Here is a 19776-nt window from a genome sequence, read left to right on the forward strand (position 1 = left end):
AAGGAATCCAACAGTTTGTTTAACATACTCACTGACTGTGTGAAGAGAGAAGAAGCGCGCGCACTCGCTTTTTTACTGGAAAAAGCTTTGTGTTTTCAGGCCATTACAGCAATTCTCTGTTGTTTCGGTTTAGATTTGTTTTTGAGTGATTTTTTTATGAGCTTGTCGTGGAGCTCTAACTGTTTTTATTTATTTAAATAACACTCGAATACATTTTCAAAGATCTGGTTCTATTTTGGAATTGCGTTCTTTTGACACTAAACGTCATTTTTAGTCCAACTAACTGAATTGACTCAGTTTTTTTTTTTTTTTTTGCGTCTTGCGTTTTGAAGAGAGAAACGGCCGTAATGAGAGTTCTCTTCGTGGCACTGCTGCTTGTATACGCGTCAGGGAGCGGGAAAGTGGCTGGCGCGAAAGGAAGCCGCTTCGTGTGCACTGCAGTGCCCGCGGGCGCCGACCTCAGTTGCCCGGTTGAAACGACCAACCGGGTCCAAAGCACCAGTCCGCAGGAGGAAGAGTTACGGAATACTATCATCCAACTTCGAGAGACCATCCTGCAGCAGAAGGAAACTATCGTCAGTCAGCAGGGCACCATCAAAGAGCTCAACTCCAAACTCGCGCGCTGCGAGGCTGAAGCCAAGTCGCGAGGCAGCGCGCGCAGGAAGGATTATAGTAAAAACACGATGGGCGATCTGCCGCGTGACCCCACCGAGACCGTGGAGCAGCTGGGAAAGACCATGCAGAGCCTGAAAGACCGACTGGGCAACCTGGAGGTGAGAGTTTAGGCTTATGAGGGATAAATGGACACTTAAGAGCTAGTTGTGAGGAAAACAGAGCTGTAATGATCTGTGAAATTTGGTCTTGCTTATTAGGGATGCATGATTTGCCAAAACAAGGTCAAATGAGCCATGTTACGTGGAGGGAGAGGCTTTTCTTTTTAATAAAATATTAATAATGTGCTCGATGAGAAGCTGTGAATAGACACGTTCAGCAAATATTTTTTGGATATTTATTTGAACTGAAGGTTTATAGACTCGCGCGATATAATGCGGATTGTTGCATACAAAATACAATTAGCAAATTATACACAGCATTGCTTAAATTGAATGCACCAATTGACAAAGCCATTGGAAGATTTTGGCATAGGCTATTACTCAACTGACACACCACTTCTGTAAATAAGTTGATATAAATGATTTAGTACTATATTCGCTATATTCAAAAATCAACAAGAAAAACTTCACACAGGGTAATTGGGTCAGAAGGAATACTAGTTTCCACCTTGGTAACTCGACGTGAAGCACAATGATTTTATATAAATCACTTAACTCTATAAACACTTAATCTCGTTAAATAAAACGGACCCACTTTATATTAAGCTTTAATTGCTTTAATCTTTCAATGACACTTATCTTACCTGTTAACCCACCCTTAACCCTACATACAAAATCCTGTGCCTAATCTTACCCGTATCCCACATGAACATGAACGCAATATAAGCAGTTATTTTTTATTAATTTATTTTCTTTGATGTGAGTACATAATAAAGACACCTAATGCAATTTATTTGAATACACGTTAGTTAAAGACACCTATTACAAAGTGTGACCATTTATTTATTTATATATTTATTTATTTGAATACACAGTAGTTAAAGACACCAAAGTGTGACCATTAATTAATTAATTTATTGATGAGAGCACACAGTAGTTTAAGACACCAATTGTAAAACTGGACCAATAAAACAATTAGTAATGATTTGGACCATGGACCTACCTATTTAACTGCTAAGATGTATATTGTCAATGTATAGCCTACTCCTTTAAGGCATTCACCACTAATACAGCATCTCACAAATCCCCAGCAATTTCATTTTTGAAAGGATTTTTGGCTACAACAGAATAAGCCATTTGCATTGAAGCAGGTGAATATTTTGGTTTCCTTTGTCCCGCAGCAGCAGCTGCGTACCAACACATCAGGTGGGCCGTTTCCCAGCGAGCTGAGAGACCTGCTGAAGCGGCGTCTGAGTGACCTGGAGAGCCAGCTGCTGACCAGAGTGGCCGAACTCGAGGACGAAAAGAGCCAGCTGTACAACGAGACGACCGCACACCGCCAGCGCACCGAGAACACCCTCAACTCACTGCTGGAGAGGATCACCGAGCTGGAGAAAAGTACGGCATTCTCACTGATGAATTATTCAATCCGTGACGTCAAATGAGAAAGAATTCAGAATTTTAGTATAGTATAGTATAGAGCATAGGATAGGAACACTAGTCGAAAACCTTTCACGCTCAATGCGAGTGTAATGCACCGCTTTGAACTCCACATGAAAAAAAACATTGCAGAAAGCGTCACCGAAGGAAAACGAGCTTATAAAAAAAGAGAGCATGAGGTATACACAGACTCACAGTGAAAATATGCATTTGAGCTTGGAAGAGCAAACAGTCAATGCTAATTGTTTTGATATATCACAGAACAAAAGCAGTCCTTGAATGGAAAGCATACTTACTAAACATCGCATGACAGCAAACTAAAAGTACTGAAAATAAAACAAACAATACATTTATATATATATATATACATATATATATATGTTTCAAACTTTGAGGTCAGCAAGAATTTTTTGAAAGACATCTCTTATTCTCACCAAAGCAGCAATTATTTTATCAAAAATGCAGTAAAAACAATATAATTATTACAATTTAAAATTGTCATGATTCTTGTCTTGTGTTCCACTTGTTTTGTGTGTTCTTTTGTCATTTCCTGTCTTGTGCTGAGTTTTGTAGTCCTTTGTAGTTTTTCTAGTTTATTAGTATCCCCAGGTGTTTCTCATTAGCCACACCCCCTTGTTATCTTGTTTAGCTTGTTGGTCCCTGTGTATTTATAGCCCTTGTGTTTCACTTGTTACTTTGTCAGTTGTTGTACATGTATGGGTGCTTCTAGTTCGGTCCTGCTCGTGGTTTTGTTTCTTTTGTCCTTCGTGTTCTTTATTATATGTACTACGTGTTTCTCTATTAAAATCCTGCAAATAGATCCTCACTTCCGCCTGCTTTCTCCAGCATCATTACAGAACAACTGACCACTATGGATCTAGCAGGTTTTATCGGGAACCCACTGAGCAAACTTTGTTCTATTTATCAGTATGATCGCAGAATTGAGAATTATGTGGAGGAGTTCATTTTTTATAGTCACCTTGTTCCTGCTGACGATGCTATGCTAAAGGACTGTTTCTGGAGTGGACTACAACAGGAAATTAGCTTAAGTTTGCCAGAGGAAGACCCCAGCTGGACCCTGGTACAGTACATTGACTTTGTCCTGCAGTTTTGTGGTTCCCCCTTCACTGTAGGGGAGGTGGAGACACTTCACGCCGAGCCTGCACTTCACACCAGTCCAGCCAAACCTGCACCCGTCATGTCAGCTGGGACTGAGGATGTCGCTTCTGCTGATCCAGAGACTGTTCACGTCGCTTCTGCTGATCCAGAGACTGTTCACGTCGCTTCTGCTGATCCAGAGACTGTTCTCGTCGCTTCTGCTGATCCAGAGACTGTTCACGTCGCTTCTGCTGATCCAGAGACTGTTCACGTCACTTCTGTTGATCCAGAGACTGTTCACGTCGCTTCTGCTGATCCAGAGACTGTTCACGTCGCTTCTGTTGACCCAGAGACTGTTCACGTCGCTTCTGCTGATCTAGAGACTGTTCACGTCGCTTCTGCTGATCCAGAGACTGTTCACGTCACTTCTGCCAATACAGAGTCTTCACCGCTGGTCCCGTCCAGTTCAGAGCCCTCTTCACCACTGGTCCCGTCCAGCTCAGAGCCCTCTTCGCCGCTGGTCCCGCCCAGCTCAGAGCCTTCTTCGCCGCTGGTCCTGCCCAGCTCAGAGCCTTCTTCGCCGCTGGTCCTGCCCAGCTCAGAGCCTTCTTCGCCGCTGGTCCTGCCCAGCTCAGAGCCTTCTTCGCCGCTGGTCCTGCCCAGCTCAGAGCCTTCTTCGCCGCTGGTCCTGCCCAGCTCAGAGCCTTCTTCGCCGCTGGTCCTGCCCAGCTCAGAGCCTTCTTCGCCGCTGGTCCTGCCCAGCTCAGAGCCTTCTTCGCCGCTGGTCCTGCCCAGCTCAGAGCCTTCTTCGCCGCTGGTCCTGCCCAGCTCAGAGCCTTCTTCGCCGCTGGTCCTGCCCAGCTCAGAGCCTTCTTCGCCGCTGGTCCTGCCCAGCTCAGAGCCTTCTTCACCGCTGGTCCTGCCCAGCTCAGAGCCTTCTTCGCCGCTGGTCCTGCCCAGCTCAGAGCCTTCTTCGCCGCTGGTCCTGTCCAGCTCAGAGCCTTCTTCGTCGCTGGATCTGCCCAGCACAAAGCCCTCATCGCTGGATCTGCCCAGCACAAAGCCCTCATCGTTGGATCTGCCCAGCACAAAGCCCTCGTCGCTGGATCTGCCCAGCACCGAGCCCTCGTCGCTGGATCTGTCCAGTACCGAGCCCTCGTCGCTGGATCTGTCCAGCACCGAGCCCTCGTCGCTGGATCTGCCCAGCACTGAGCCCTCGTCGCTGGATCTGCCCAGTACCGAGCCCTCATCGCTGCCCTGCACCGAGCCCTCTCTGGTACCCGGGACTTTTCCCAAGTATTTTTTTGGGGGGGGGCATAGGGCTCCGTCCTGGCCACTCGAGGGGCCATGGCCACCTGAGGGGTCCTCACCACCATGGCCACCTGAAGGGTCTTCGCCACCATGGCCACCTGAAGGGTCTTCTCCGCCGTGGCCACCCGAAGGGTCTTCACCACCATGGCCACCCGAAGGGTCTTCTCCGCCATGGCCACCCGAAGGGTCTTCTCCGCCATGGCCACCTGAAGGGTCTTCTCCGCCGTGGCCACCCGAGGGGTCTTCACCGCCGTGGCCACCCGAGGGGTCTTCACCGCCGTGGCTGCCCGAGGGGTCTTCACCGCCGTGGCCGCCCGAGGGGTCTTCACCGCCGTGGCCACCCGAAGGGTCGTCTCCGCCATGGCCACCTGAGGGTTCGCCTCCGCCCTGGCCGCCTGAGGGTTCGCCTCCGCCCTGGCCGCCTGAGGGTTCGCCTCCGCCCTGGCCGCCTGAGGGTTCGTCTCCGCCCTGGCCGCCTGAGGGGTCGCCTCCGCCCTGGCCGCCTGAGGGTTCGCCTCCGCCCTGGCCGCCTGAGGGTTCGCCTCCGCCCTGGCCGCCTGAGGGTTCGCCTCCGCCCTGGCCGCCTGAGGGGTCGCCTCCGCCCTGGCCGCCTGAGGGTTCGTCTCCGCCCTGGCCGCCTGAGGGGTCGCCTCCGCCCTGGTCGCCTGCACAGCCTGCTCCGCCTGCTCCGCCCTGGTCGCCTGCACAGCCTGCTCCGCCCTGGTCGCCTGCACAGCCTGCTCCGCCCCGGTCGACTGCACAGCCTGATCTGCTCTGGCCTCCCGTACTGCCGCAGTCTCCAGGTCCTCTGCCGTTCCACGGGCCTGGCCCTCCATCCCTCCCCCGTTCCGCCTCTGCTCCACCACCCTCCTTGACATTTATTTATTTTTTGTGGAGTGTCTGGAATCCACTCCTTAAAGGGGGGGCTCTGTCATGATTCTTGTCTTGTGTTCCACTTGTTTTGTGTGTTCTTTTGTCATTTCCTGTCTTGTGCTGAGTTTTGTAGTCCTTTGTAGTTTTTCTAGTTTATTAGTATCCCCAGGTGTTTCTCATTAGCCACACCCCCTTGTTATCTTGTTTAGCTTGTTGGTCCCTGTGTATTTATAGCCCTTGTGTTTCACTTGTTACTTTGTCAGTTGTTGTACATGTATGGGTGCTTCTAGTTCGGTCCTGCTCGTGGTTTTGTTTCTTTTGTCCTTCGTGTTCTTTATTATATGTACTACGTGTTTCTCTATTAAAATCCTGCAAATAGATCCTCACTTCCGCCTGCTTTCTCCAGCATCATTACAAAAATAGCTGTTTTTTATTGTAATGTATGCTAAAATGTCATTTATTCCTGCATTTATTTATAGAATTTTTTTTTTTTTTGACATTATAAATGTCTTTAAAAATAATCAAAATGGTAATTAATCCAAACTTTGTAACTGTAGTGTAATTAAATATGTCTGAAATTCGGCTCTGGTACAAAGTTGGTGCAGTCATTTCAAAGACAGAAATAGCATGCAGAGCGCTTGGAAAGCATTGGCTGCACTTTGAAAGGTCAATGTAGAAACTTTGAAAACTTGACCAGCGCTCGACACGGCGTCAGGGGAAACCTTTAACTAATGCTTCACTGCATTTGGGCCATTTTCATGCAGAAAATGTTGTAGGATGAAACAAAGGTAACACTGAGGCAGGTTTTGTTGGCTGTGGCATTTTTATTTGGTGGAAGAATATCTGCATGTGAATGAACTTGCTATTAACAATCATTTGTTTGCCTTTATCGCTCCTTTTGGCCTTTTTAGATGTGGGATTTATGCAGGCCCCATCTGTTAGCATTGGATGGACACATCGTCCTGCTGTATTCAGAATTCAGAGCAGCGCCAGCACAATTTGCAAAGCGAACGATTAACGAATGATTAGCGCCAATGCATCATCAGCATCTTTCACCTTACATTCCCCCAGCATACCATTTCATATTAAGATAATTACTTGAGCCTGTGTGGATCACTCATTTCATTAATCGAACTTGAAAGCATTACCCAAATTTAATTTGCTGAAATCAAATTAACACCATCTCTGGTCAGCACTTTGCATATTCTTCCTGTCCTTCAATGCAAACCTCTCTCTCGATTCTCTTCAAAGGTAACAATGCATTCAAATCTCCTGAAGACTTTAAGGTGTCTCTGCCTCTGCGCACCAACTACCTGTACGGCCGCATAAAGAAGAGTCTGCCGGAGATGTACGCCTTCACCGTCTGCATGTGGCTCAAGTCCAGCGCCAGCCCTGGAATCGGAACCCCGTTCTCTTATGGTGTCCCGGGACAAGCCAATGAAATTGTGCTGATAGAGTGGGGCAACAGCCCCATGGAGCTCCTCGTCAATGATAAGGTGAGCCTTTATGAGCCACAGATGCAAAGATGTCTGTGGTTTTTATTGAAACAATGTCAGCTTTCCCTATTATGCCCCATTTTTTTTGTAAAACTTGTACCTTTAGGGGTACAACAGCTTGCCACTGGGGCAGTACCCTTAAAGGGACATCTTTGTACCTTATTTACCCATTTATTTAACAGTAGTACCTAGGGGTGTGACAATACCCTCATGTTACGACTCGATACATATCACGATATTGAACTCACGATACGATACTCTAAGACATATGGTAAAAGGTTAACAAAAAATGTATTTAATTAAAATGTTAAATTTGGTTTTACATTGTGGGTGTAAATGAATAGGCTTGGACTTTGTGCTGGAAACCCAATGCACAGGACAATGGTGACCAAACATATTCATGATTCTGAAGCTGAATATACAGAATTATTTTAGACGAATATGCTTGCACTCGATCACTGATTAGATATATTTAAAATAATGTAGGCCACTTTTTACTGGTAAAATGAGACATTTGGCATTGTCAGGACCCATAAATATTCCCCCATTGCATTGTTATACATTATATTCAACATTATAGTAGTTTAATGTAGTACTGACACTAAAACTGTGAAAACTTATTTTGTTCCTTATACCTTATTTTGGGTGAACTATCCACGATACAGATTGTTACTGTCAACGATACATATTGTTGCTTTTTTGTATTGCGATATATTGTGACAATATATTGTTATACCCCTAGTAGAACCTATCACGACTCTAAAGTACTGGACCTTTCAGAGGTACAAAGTTGTCCTTTTAAGGGTACCGCCCCGGTGACAAGCTTAACTTAACATTTTGAGTTTCAAGCTTAACTTAACATTTCGACAGTGAAGTCAGTATATACCAAGGTAATATATCTCATGACATTAATAATATCTTTGGTGACAAAAGAGATAAAAATAAGAGATAAAAAATCAATGGAATTTTATTGTTTCTTTTTTCTTGGAAATAACACTAAATATGATTAATGGTAGTTATGGCCCTTAAAGGGTTCCTCAAATAAAATGTTTTCACAGCCGGATTTCTATTTTAATGCGTTTACATGAAGGGGCTTGAAGATCAAAAGCTAATTAAACAACAGCCGTGCACAGTGAGATGTTATATTCCATCTCAAACCATTTTAAACAGCATTTTTCAAATGTATTACATTTATTGTGTAGTTTTCATGACTTTGTGTTAATTGAGACTACATGGAATATTTGTACTTTTAAAAATGAATTTGTCTTAGCACAGGACCATTTAAAATGAACGAATGTGCCCTCACAGTACAGTATAAGTACAGTAAAGTTTTGAACCTGGATGTGTTTAGAGACATTGTAAATCGCTCACTCAGAGGATTAACTTTATCTACAGTAGATGACAAGAGACGCGCCACATGAGCTCCTCTGTCTTCACTCCAGCCGGTAGTCGCTGCACAGAATCACTCAGCATTTGATTGAAGTTAAAATGCTCTCAACTTTGTTGAGTTTCTTGACACGTGGACAGGGATTAAGATGTGAAAAATATAGCATCATAGTTGAAGAATTACAACAAAGTGCCCAGTTCTGCTTATCTTCACAAATCCAAAAGCTGAATGGATGAGTCATGGCTGCTAGAGATAGATGTAATGCTATAAGTAGGGCAATTTGTTCTGCCCTTCCATCACAACTTTCTTCGCTCGGATGTACGTCATTGCTTACGTTATACTAGTGTCCACTACTTGCGGAACCCTTGCAATGGGTTTAAATGGAATGACCTAAACCCTCGATCACTTGTGGATAAATTAAGTTGCGAGCACTGCGAGTTGCTGTTGTGGTGTCACAGTTGTATTGTATTGTGGTCATTGGATCTGACTGAAGTGTACATATTAAGGAGACTCGATCCCTCTGTCAAAATTAAAGGGTCAAGGGTCTGTCCACATAAATCTGTCTAGTGTTTTCCCACAAGATAATTGTTCAACTGTGGTGGGTTTCATTACAAGCTGTTCTCACATTGGCAATAAAAAAGCCCTCGGTCCCTCTAAAGGGGTTTGGGGATTTTCCAGGCAAAAACATCCAGAGTCCTTCACATAAAATCAGTCTACAGGCTTTCATACAACCTAGGAAGCTGGGGAAGGTCTTGTTTTGAAGTTTCATTACAAGCTGTTCACACATTGGCAATAAAAAAACGATTAATACATGACAATTCTTATTTTTTGGCACTTTTAAGACACTTATTGGCCAAACAGAAAGACATATGGCAATATATTTGTCGACCACTAGCTAGATGTACTAGAAGGTTTTTAAAAACATTTAACTCTAAATGTTAAACGTCAGCACATAACTCATCCCACAATGCATTTTTTATGTGATCAGACTTTTGAAAGGAGGGACTCATATCTAGAGACCAGAATGTAACAGATACTTTTTTTTTCTAGAAAGTGTAAAAATGTTTTGAATACCCAGTTTATACATCCATCATATGTAAAATACTGTATAAAGATACGCAAAAAAAAGCATTTAAATATAGCTTAAATTAATTCGATTACCTAAGAAGTTCGGCATATTATTAATATTGGATATTTGGATATTATTCATATTGGATATTATATTTTTGCAATTAGATTGTTTTGTACAACTTGCAACAAAGCCTTTTCGTAAAAATTCCCTTAAATATCTCTGAATGGTTTTGACCAAAGACAAACACACACTCACAATGTTTTCACCACAAAAGGTTTTCCAATGCACTTTTAATAAAAATGAATGTTAGATGATTAGTTTTTAGAGGCTGTTGTTGCACAAGACCCTTGATGATTTCAAAGTTTAGCATTAAAGCACACATAAATGAATTAAATATGTCCTCAGTGGTTCTAAATCAAGAATATGAAGCTGAGCTGCTTTTCTTTGGGGAAAATTAGCTTCCAGTATCGCATTGGTAAATGAGGTTAGCATGTCTCAGTAACCATGGATGCTGTATCTCTAGATCCTCTTGGAGGAGATTGTGAGTTATTGCCATCGCTGGCTTTTGTTGAGTGTAACCTGAGGGTCTTGAGAGAACGAATAAGCTCCACTGCCCTGCTAATTCCCCTGATACCTCACTCAGGAAGTGTCAGTTTGGCATCTCGCTTATTGAGAGAGGCATCTTGCCCCACAGCCCTGCACAACATGCATTATACATGTACAGTGTGTGCGTGTATGCATGTGTGTGTGTGTGTACGTCAAGCAGGAAAGAACAAGAAAGTGACGAGGATCGAGTGAGATACTGCCATGCTGAATCTGATTACCTGTCGAGTGTGTCTTCAGTGCTTTTTCTCACTCCAGTGAATATATCACACCTCAGTGCTTTGTAACTTCTCTCTGAATGCTGTTTCTATACTTGCATACTTCTCCACTTAAGTGCATTAAAGCCTCGGTCTCAAGGTGCAGTAGTTGTCAAACTCGATATGCGTCTAGCTTGGAGTTTGAATATATAAATTATTTTAAAGTTTGTTGAGCTTCAGATACAACTTTATCGCGGGGAGTTTGTTATGATGATTCATCGAGACACTCCATATCCTTCCTTACTCTTACAAGCTTGGTCCTCCCTCTGGCTCCCCTAAATTTGGAATTGTATCGCACCAAGCAATTTTCTGAAACTGGGTACAATGTGCAGTTGTTCTTTGTCCTTAGTCATGAAAAGAGTTGTTTATTGGACCCTAATCTTTTAACCCCCCGTAGAAGAAATTACGACCAACACAGAGAAGCAAAGCCACAAGAAGATAGCATGGTGCACGAGTAATACCAAAGGGCGTTCATGAATGATTCGATGCATCTGTGTTCGCGAAAAGAGTTGCATACTGTGGTGATTGCTACGCACCTCATTATAAGCTTACTTTATACAAGTTGTGTTGTGTGTAACTTAATCCGTATGCAGCAGTGATAGATCGGATAATTTGACTGAAGCCGGGAACACACTTAACGACTGAAAGGCTGATTATGAATATAATTTGATACTTACGACTGATCACTGGCCAAACGCTCAGTCGGTGTTTACAGTTTGTGTTTAAAATCTGCTGCAATCTTTGGAAACAGTCTGTAAGTGTAGTGATGTAGTACTCGAGTCCGGTCTCGGACTCGAGTCCAGTCTCAAGACCGATTTCTGCTTTCTCGGACTCGACTCGGACTTGTTCCTTCAAAGACTCGGTCTTGACTCGGACTCGACCCTTCAAAGACTCGGTCTTTACTCGGACTCGGCATAGGCGGTCTCGTCCCCATCACTAGTCCACTAGAATACATACCACTAGAAAATTTTTATTTGCTGTGCATGTCCTTACTATGATTAAAAAATTCAGGGTGGGCTTAACATGTTGATGACAGAGCAGCACTGTTGAAGCAGTTTAGAAAAATAGGCAGAAGATGTGGTAGGGATTTTTTTAATGATAGTAAAAGCAAAGCATAGACATTAAGACTGCTCCTCTAATCAATTCCCAATCTAGCTTAGTCTGTAGACCAAACTATTGATTATTAACTGGGGTGATATTAAATCATGAATATGAAAACTGACATGTTTTTTATGGTCTTGGTCTCGACTCCTAAAGACTCGGTCTCGACTCGGACTTGCTTCCTCAAAGACTCGGTCTTGACTCGGACTCGACTGAATTTGAAAACTAACGGACTCGGTCTCGATTCGGACTCGACCCTTCAAAGACTCGGTCTTGACTCGGACTCGGCATAGGCGGTCTCGTCCCCATCACTATGTAAGTGTGTTCAGTTCAGTCTTAGAATGTTTCAGCTAGTCGTTAAGTGTGTCCCCCGCTTTACTTGATCTTTGAATTTCATTCAGGAAAAAAATTTATGATATTTATTCAATTTGAGCACACTGTTCATATCAGTCAAAAAGGTTAATTGTCTATTGACAAATCAAGTTACGTAACATTTATTTATTTAGCACTTTCCATAATACAGATTGTTTTAAAGCAGCTTCATATTAATAAACAACAAAATAACCTGTTGCGAAATCTGCGTGCGGAACTTTTTCGCCCTCATGCAAAATTCCAGATTGCGTGGATTCCTATTGAAACTACTGGATTTGAACAAGCCTGGGTATTAAATTTGGTGCGCAACACCTTGTTGAGGAAAGATGTGATATTGCAGTTCTAAGCAATCAGACTCATACACTATGTACTTATGCACTACGTACTCAACCGTGTAGTGTATGAACTTTATACATTTATTTTGTCTTTCAACATCGGAGTCTGATAGCCCCTCCCCCTCCGCTATGTAATTAAAGCTGTGACATTTGAGTGCATGAAGTGTCCAATGTTCCACACTTAGTTTTTTCAATTAAATAAGTGGTCATCCGGGTACTTAAAGTGCACTTTTCTTTTTAGAATGTTCAGTGTGAACGCACTACTCGCACTAATATACTACTAAATGACTTTGAATAGTGCACAAGTACTCGATTTGGGACGCACCTATAAACTTGCATTTAAGCATGGACTAAGCCATATCTAGGGGCGTATACCACAAGTATAGACTTGAGTGTTGTACTCAACATAGACAACCACCCAGAACAGCTTTATCAAGCACAAAGGACACCCTACTGCATATGAACATTGGAAGCAATCGTTGATCCGTAGTGAACAATTACTGTGGTTACTTCCTCTAGAATACGCACTTTTGAGGATCAGTTTTCACTGTAATAACACCCAACGGCTTCATCCGTTCCGTCACAGGTTGCTCAGCTTCCGCTCTCCGTGAGTGACGGCCGCTGGCATCACATCTGCATCACCTGGACAACCAGAGATGGCTTCTGGGAGGCCTATCAGGATGGAGAGAGACTAGGGACCGGAGAGAACTTGGCCCCCTGGCACCCAATTAAACCTGGAGGAGTCATTATCCTGGGCCAAGAACAGGTGAGAGAGAGGACGTAAAAGAGCTGATCCCTCACGAGGAACACATGCAACGATAATAATAAGTCTTCACACGCGATGATGTGAAGACGTCACCTCTCAGCAGCTCTGAGAGCTCAGGGACTTTTTGAGAGAAGTGGTACATGTGACACAGATAGCAGGCACACTAAATTTACATGCGACACATAATCTGCTGCTCACCTACACTGAACTACTCTGATAATTGAGTGCATTCACAGTGCTTAACAGCGCTTGAAAAGGCACAATCTGTGACCTAAATAGCTAAAAGTGATAGAATAATTTCTCTTAGATGTGTCGTCACATTTTATTTTATATGTAGCACTTTATACAGATTGTACAGATTATGTAGATTGTTTCAAAGCAGCTTCACAGTAATAAACAGGAAAATAACTGTTAATGTTGTAGAATTAATCAATAATGAAACTAATTAAATTCAGAGAATATCATTATTCAGTTCAATTTGTTCAATGTTGTTTCAGTTAAGTTCAATACATTTAATAATTGATGAACTTTGCAACACTGACACAAGTTCAATTGAGCTATAAGCAGTGCTACTGTCATTATTCTTCTCAAGTTAGTTCGATGTTGATTCAGTACAGTTCAATAACAGTGTCAATGTTGCAAAGTTAGTGTTATTATCTCACTTAAGGCGAGACACTACAGGTGAATAGGGTAAAATTATTAAATAATAGATATCACCATGAAACCTCCTCAGATGATTACTTCCACAAGTATATAAAAAAATGTATTACAAGTTTTAGAAATTTGTATGTTTAATTATGCAAATTAGGCATTATCTCATTAAATATGCATGATTTGGCATATATTTTCGGTAGATAGATCTGAACATATGATAAAGCCAGGTGCAAAATTATTTTTTCATTTTGTTTACACACAAGATGAAAATAAAAACTCAGAGGGATTTCAGGATATATGCTTTCATTACCTAGGGAATCAAAATATACTGTCCATAGCCTTAAAAAATAGATTTTCGCCATATTTTTTTGATTAAAATGTCACATAAATCAGGCCAGGAATGATTTATTAACAAATCCCTCTGAAAATATCTTCAGAATACTGCTAAGTGTATAACTGGAAAGTTTGGTGTACATAGGTGCTACATAGTTTGAAATGTTTCTACTGGAGAATGACAAAAAACTAATTTTGAGAAAACGGCAGTTAAAGATTTAAATAGCTCTAAATGAGAAATCGTTGTAGCTTTAAATCCCCCTTTGGACATTCACGATTGGTTACTGATAGAAAGGAAATGCCCATATTTGGGTTACATAGCGTTGTGCAGGAGACTCAGAGCTTCACGGTGATACCGGTCATGACAGACTTCAGTAAACAAACGGAGCTCGGCGTGTCGCGTTGTAATGCTAACTTCCTGGTAAATTCGGGAGAAACTTACAGCCGCAAGTAAACAAAATGTAATAAAATAAACATCTTAATGTATATTTTCAACGTTTTCTTTATAGCAGCTTGAAAGAACACATATTGAAGGAGTAAACTAGCCCAAAATCTCAAAACTGACCACTGCATGAAAATCAATGTTTTTGCCTGCCGTGTCTCGCCTTTATTCATTTCAAGTTTTGTTCTCATCCAATAGAGTCAGTGCAGTCAAATCAATAATCTTACTGAATATTAATTGTCTTTCTGACCCCTGGGTCATTCCTGTTGCGCAGTAAAATCAGAGCTCTTTAACTTACAAGAAATAATAAATAAAGGTGTCAAAAATATTTCAGTGAACAATTCTTAAAAGAACCATTTATTTTGGTTACGCAGGTGTTTCACAACAACCAAAACAGAATTTCAGATGCTGTACAACGAAATCGTTTCATTGGTTAGTCCAGTTATGCCGTCCCATCGCAAAGTCACATGTCTTTTTTGATGCGCATCGAGGAATTTATTCGGTAAATGTGTTTTCATCGTAGTTCATGCGCATGTTTTCTTATCGGATAAAAAGTTTAACCGACTCAATTGAGCGAATATATTTTTTATGCACATTTTTCACATTTTTTAAGCACTTTGGCGTTTCCATTTGAAAAATAGGTTGATGGAAACATAGCTCCTGAAAGTTCTTAAAAGAACCATTTATTTCTTGAAGAACATGTTTATGAAACACCTTTATTTTTAATAGTAACCATACACTAACTTCATTGTTCTTAGGGTTTGGCAGTTTGCTTACATGCAAAAGTTCATTTTTATATATTTGTGTAACCATTTTTTAAATTTTGACATTATCATACAGATTTCTGTAATATTTCCTCAAAAAAATTGTTTTAGAGTGAAACCAACCAACTGATACCACACATCATCACAGAATTCATAAAATAATTTGTTATACTTTTACTGCATTTGGCAGTCCATACAAGCTACATTTATACAATCCATTTCATTCAGACCCCTGAGGATTGATCCTATGTCCTTGGCATTACTTACCATATTCTACTAAACTACACACTCTAAAAAATGCAATTAGTTTTGTGTATCTTTTTTCTCCACCAACAAAAATAGTCCCACTACAGCCAAAGCATCAGGCTTTGAGTATCCTATCCTATCCTAGCCTTGAACAAACTATTTATTATAACAAATCTACAGGATTTTACCCTCTGAATTTAATACGTTTTTAATCATTCATCTCAATCGCCATTCGGCTTTTTCAGTTTCCGCTCACCAGTCAAGGCTCAAGTGATTTTGAAAACAAACCTAAACTTCGGAATTGGTTGTGTGTATATAAAAATAATCAAATAAGGTAAATCTAGGTTAATGTATATATATTTTTCAAATCTAGCTAAACAATTTGACTTCACTAATCACTACTTGTGGTTAACTAGTGTGCTGTTATTCCACAGGACATCGTAGGTGGGAGATTTGATGCCACTCAAGCTTTCGTAGGAGAGTTAAGCCACTTCAACATGTGGGACAGAGTACTGCGTCCTATAGACATCTCAGCTATGGCCAACTGCTCAGCCTACATGCCTGGCAACGTGGTGCCGTGGGTCGATGCCAACGTGGAGGTATTTGGCGGTGCCACAAAAGCAGCATTGGAGATTTGTGAAGACCGTCTCTTTGATTCCTAAGGACACGTCTGTCGGTTTGGAAGCGTTCTCGTTATAGAGGTAACACGCGTCCCGATATTGCTCTGCGAACTTACAGAGAGACAAAGACAGAAACACATGTTTACATATTTCACATAATGGATTATTTCGTCCTCTATTCTGCTTTATGTTTGTTGAGACTTTGCTGTCAGCCTGACCAAAAACTAAAATGACTGACTGTGAAAAAAAAAAAATGGAAACATGAAAAAAAAATAATAATTCTGTGCACATTCAAGGTCAGAATAGAGTATTTGCGAATCTAGCTGAAGCAAACATTTCTTGTTGATATATTTATGCTTTTCTCGGTGTTGCGTCCTTCAAAAACTTTTTCTCTCCACAAACTCATGGGTATTTTAAGATAAACAGTGAAATATGGATTTGTTGCCATTTTTGCTTTGAGCTTTTGTCATGTTGTGTATATGTTGATGCCCTTCACTGGGGAAAAAAAATTAAACTGCATAGTTTCATCATGAGCTTTATGAGACATGAATGAAGGAGCTAGTCTGTGACTTTTCCCATATGGAGAGGCACTCAGACGGAATCTGTAATCCAAAGATTAGTTAAAATCTTCTGACATTTTGAGCAGATCTGCCATCCAGAAACCTTAAAGTAGCAAATCTGCCGAGGTCTGACCCGCAGCTTTCAGAAGCCCCCAGGGGAAGGTCTGACTGCGGGACAGGGCGGTCTGGCTGAAGGGCTTCACCTTATGAAGCTTGTTTGATTCTGAATTACAGATTTAACATGTGGTGTCTTTGAAATATTTGTGAAGGATTTTGACATTCAGAACATAGCGTAATGAGATTAACTATATGAGAACTGTATGGGAAATGTGTGTTATACGTTTTTAATAATGTTTTATTGTGTTAGGGTTTTGTAAATTACCTGTTTAGACCCTCGCACAAAGCTCTGGGGTGTGAGGCTATATTCTGTGGAGATGAAACAGAAATACTGATAGGCTTAGAGCTTAGTGAGGTAGACAGCGCTTGCACTTGTTTAAAGCGCATAAATGTCGGGAAGTTTGATTTATCTGACAGTCTGATGCTACAAATGAGTGAATCTCACGAAACATGTCAAGGCCATCTTTCTCTCCGAAATCAAAAGAACAAAAAACAGAAATTCTGTTTTGCATAAGAAAGTTACATTTCTTTCATTTTTATTTGATTAAGCACATTTTTTTTTCATTATAAAATTATTCTCATGACAATTAAGCATAAGCGCTTGAATTATGTCAGAAATAGAACAGAACTTCAGTTTACTGTTGGGAATTTGTCTTGATTCATCGTGCCGCATCCAGTGTAGACAGCATCGCTGATTGTAATGGGTTCTGTTTGCTTTTGTCGCATCGCGCCACTCGTGTCCGGTGAAGACCCCGTGTAAATTTTATTTGTTAACAAAAAAACCTTGGAATTAACAGGATAAAGAGCAGAAACAAAGGACCACACTATGTGTAAATATAATAACTGACAAAGGTCTGAACTAAACTGTAACGTCCTTGGACTGGGGCTGAGTCCCAAATCACTCTTAAGGTACTTATTTTGAATAATTGAGTTCACGGCTGCTAAAAAAGTATGTTACATAAAGTATGAATGTATGTAGTTTGAATGTAATCTGGTAACGAATGTATTTATACCAGCGTCACTTCACTGTCATTCACAAATCCTTTCCCGTGGCCTAATCGTTCACCATATGCACACTTCAGAATCTCACAGGAAGAAGTAGGTCATGTGGGTTCTTTTTGCCTACTCTTTTATGAGTACTGTGAATTCTTTTGCACATACTGTGCTTCTTTTGTCACATACTGTTTTTTGCCTACTATATAGTACGGACGTATGTTTTTTCGTATGCAGCCTGGGAATTTTAGGTGTGTTCGACTTCATGCAGAGCTGCGCAAACCGATCGGTGTCTGATTTGAAGCAGTGCATACCGGTTTGATTTTTTTTTTCACAGGAAAAAAAACGTTTAAATATGTTTTAAATGTAAGTAAAAATACATTTTGGAAATCAAAGATGAGTTTTAAGGGATGAAATTGACTATTAATTTTAAGTACACAAATTACTGAGTGGAAAGTGTTGCTGCTGCTACATGACAGCATATGAAACGTCTGTGTATTTGAGAAATATTGAATCTAATCCGCTTCAACACCGCACGAGCGTCACTACGGCAAGTAGAAAGCATCTACTCTCGTCAATCAGTTACATCCAGCCTCAGCCGAAGTCGAACGCACCTTATGCCTTTCTATGGCATCACTGTCAACGACCAAATGAATCAATGGCGGTCACATGGTACAAGTAGGAGCTCCCAGAAATGTCCAGTTTACAAGCTGTAATTGCGAGTTCTACGAGGACTTGAATGCTTTTTACAAGTTGGAATATCGTGATGGCGTGAACGCACCTATAATCAGTAACCAAGGAAACTGAAACTAAACAGAGCGAAGAAACAGGAACTAAAGAAAACAGAACAGATTGTCAAAATAAAAGTCTCCATAACAGAACATAACCATGGATATATACAGTATATATATGAATTGTTTGAATTGTTTATGTAGTACTGGTAGTATTTGTTAAATGTATTTGTTTGCCTTTTGAATTTTTTCAATCATTTTCTTGAAATAAAAACAGTATTACAATAATTCCAATAAAGAGAATCACCCTTGAGAATAAGAATAAAAATAAAAAAATCATAAGTAAAACAACTGAAAATGGGAAATGTGCTTAATGTCATAAAAATAGAAAGAAAGAAAGAAAGAAAGAAAGAAAGAAAGAAAGAAAGAAAGAAAGAAAGAAAGAAAGAAAGAAAGAAAGAAAGAAAGAAAGAAAGAAATAAAAGAAAGAAACAAAGAAAGAAAAAGAAAGGAAAAGAAAAAAGGGGTAAAGGTCCTGTTTTGACCTGGAGATGTTTGATTCTTTACTGATTTTCTTTGTGATTGATCTATTAATGACGACTTCTTCAAATTGTACATTTGTGTTGAAGTAGAGCAGTGCAATATATATGGGACACTTTATGTAAATGTGGTCCTCTGCATCTTTTCTGTGTTTTCACATCTAAATGCACCTCTGGGCCTGTCGGTCTCACTCCGTCTCGCTGTGTTACATGGATGTTTTCATTTCATCTTCCAACTTCTTGTGCACAAAGGCCAGATCAAAGTCTGTGAAATTCACTGTGGTGCAGCGTTCTTACACAATAGACACTAATAATGCATTAGTGTGTTTCCCTTGTTGACACGTGTTTGTATTTGGGCTACAAGAGCTCTACTGCTCTACCGAAATGCACTGGAATTATATAAAACACTTTTGAATACTGAGTTTCTTTCATTTGAATGTAATCTACTGCTACTTTGTGTCATAAATGTACCTAGAGAAACAAACATCTCTTATGTAAATGCATTTTAATCTGTTATGCTGCCTTCGGGTCCTGGTAAAATCATCATATGTTAAGTGATGTATGCGCGTGATGACATAATGATGTCGTAATGGGAACCTCCTAATGTTCAGTGGGTGTAAATTAAAGAATCATGGTGGAAGCTAATTGACGTTGGCCATGATAAGTAATTGAAAATGTTGACTGCACTGCGTGTGTATAATTTTGTTGATGAAGAACAGCGATGAAGTTTGGGTAATGTATTCCCATCTGATGCAAAATTCCCATCATTCTCTGTGGCAGCGCTGAAGTGAACCAATTAAGCATCAATTAGACACCTAATGTGCCACATTTGCGCTTCATTAGCTTCCTGTGTTTATCAGGAATTGAAAAAGAGAAAGAAACTTCAAATAGTC

At 41.0% G+C, this 19776-nt stretch overlaps 1 protein-coding gene across 1 annotated transcript; it reads left to right on the forward strand.

Moving 5' to 3' along the window:
- Positions 1–347: 347 nt before the first annotated feature.
- On the forward strand, positions 348–15985 carry nptx2a (neuronal pentraxin 2a; the record flags this gene model as incomplete). The annotated part of the gene is made up of 5 exons (XM_081377078.1): positions 348–773; positions 1955–2171; positions 6747–6991; positions 12705–12884; positions 15758–15985. The coding sequence occupies 5 exons, from the start codon at positions 348–350 to the stop codon at positions 15983–15985; spliced, it is 1296 nt and encodes a 431-aa protein (XP_081233204.1).
- Positions 15986–19776: the final 3791 nt, after the last annotated feature.

Source organism: Scardinius erythrophthalmus, assembly GCF_964197995.2.
Source record: "Scardinius erythrophthalmus genome assembly, chromosome: 1".
NCBI classification, from domain to species: domain Eukaryota; kingdom Metazoa; phylum Chordata; class Actinopteri; order Cypriniformes; family Leuciscidae; genus Scardinius; species Scardinius erythrophthalmus.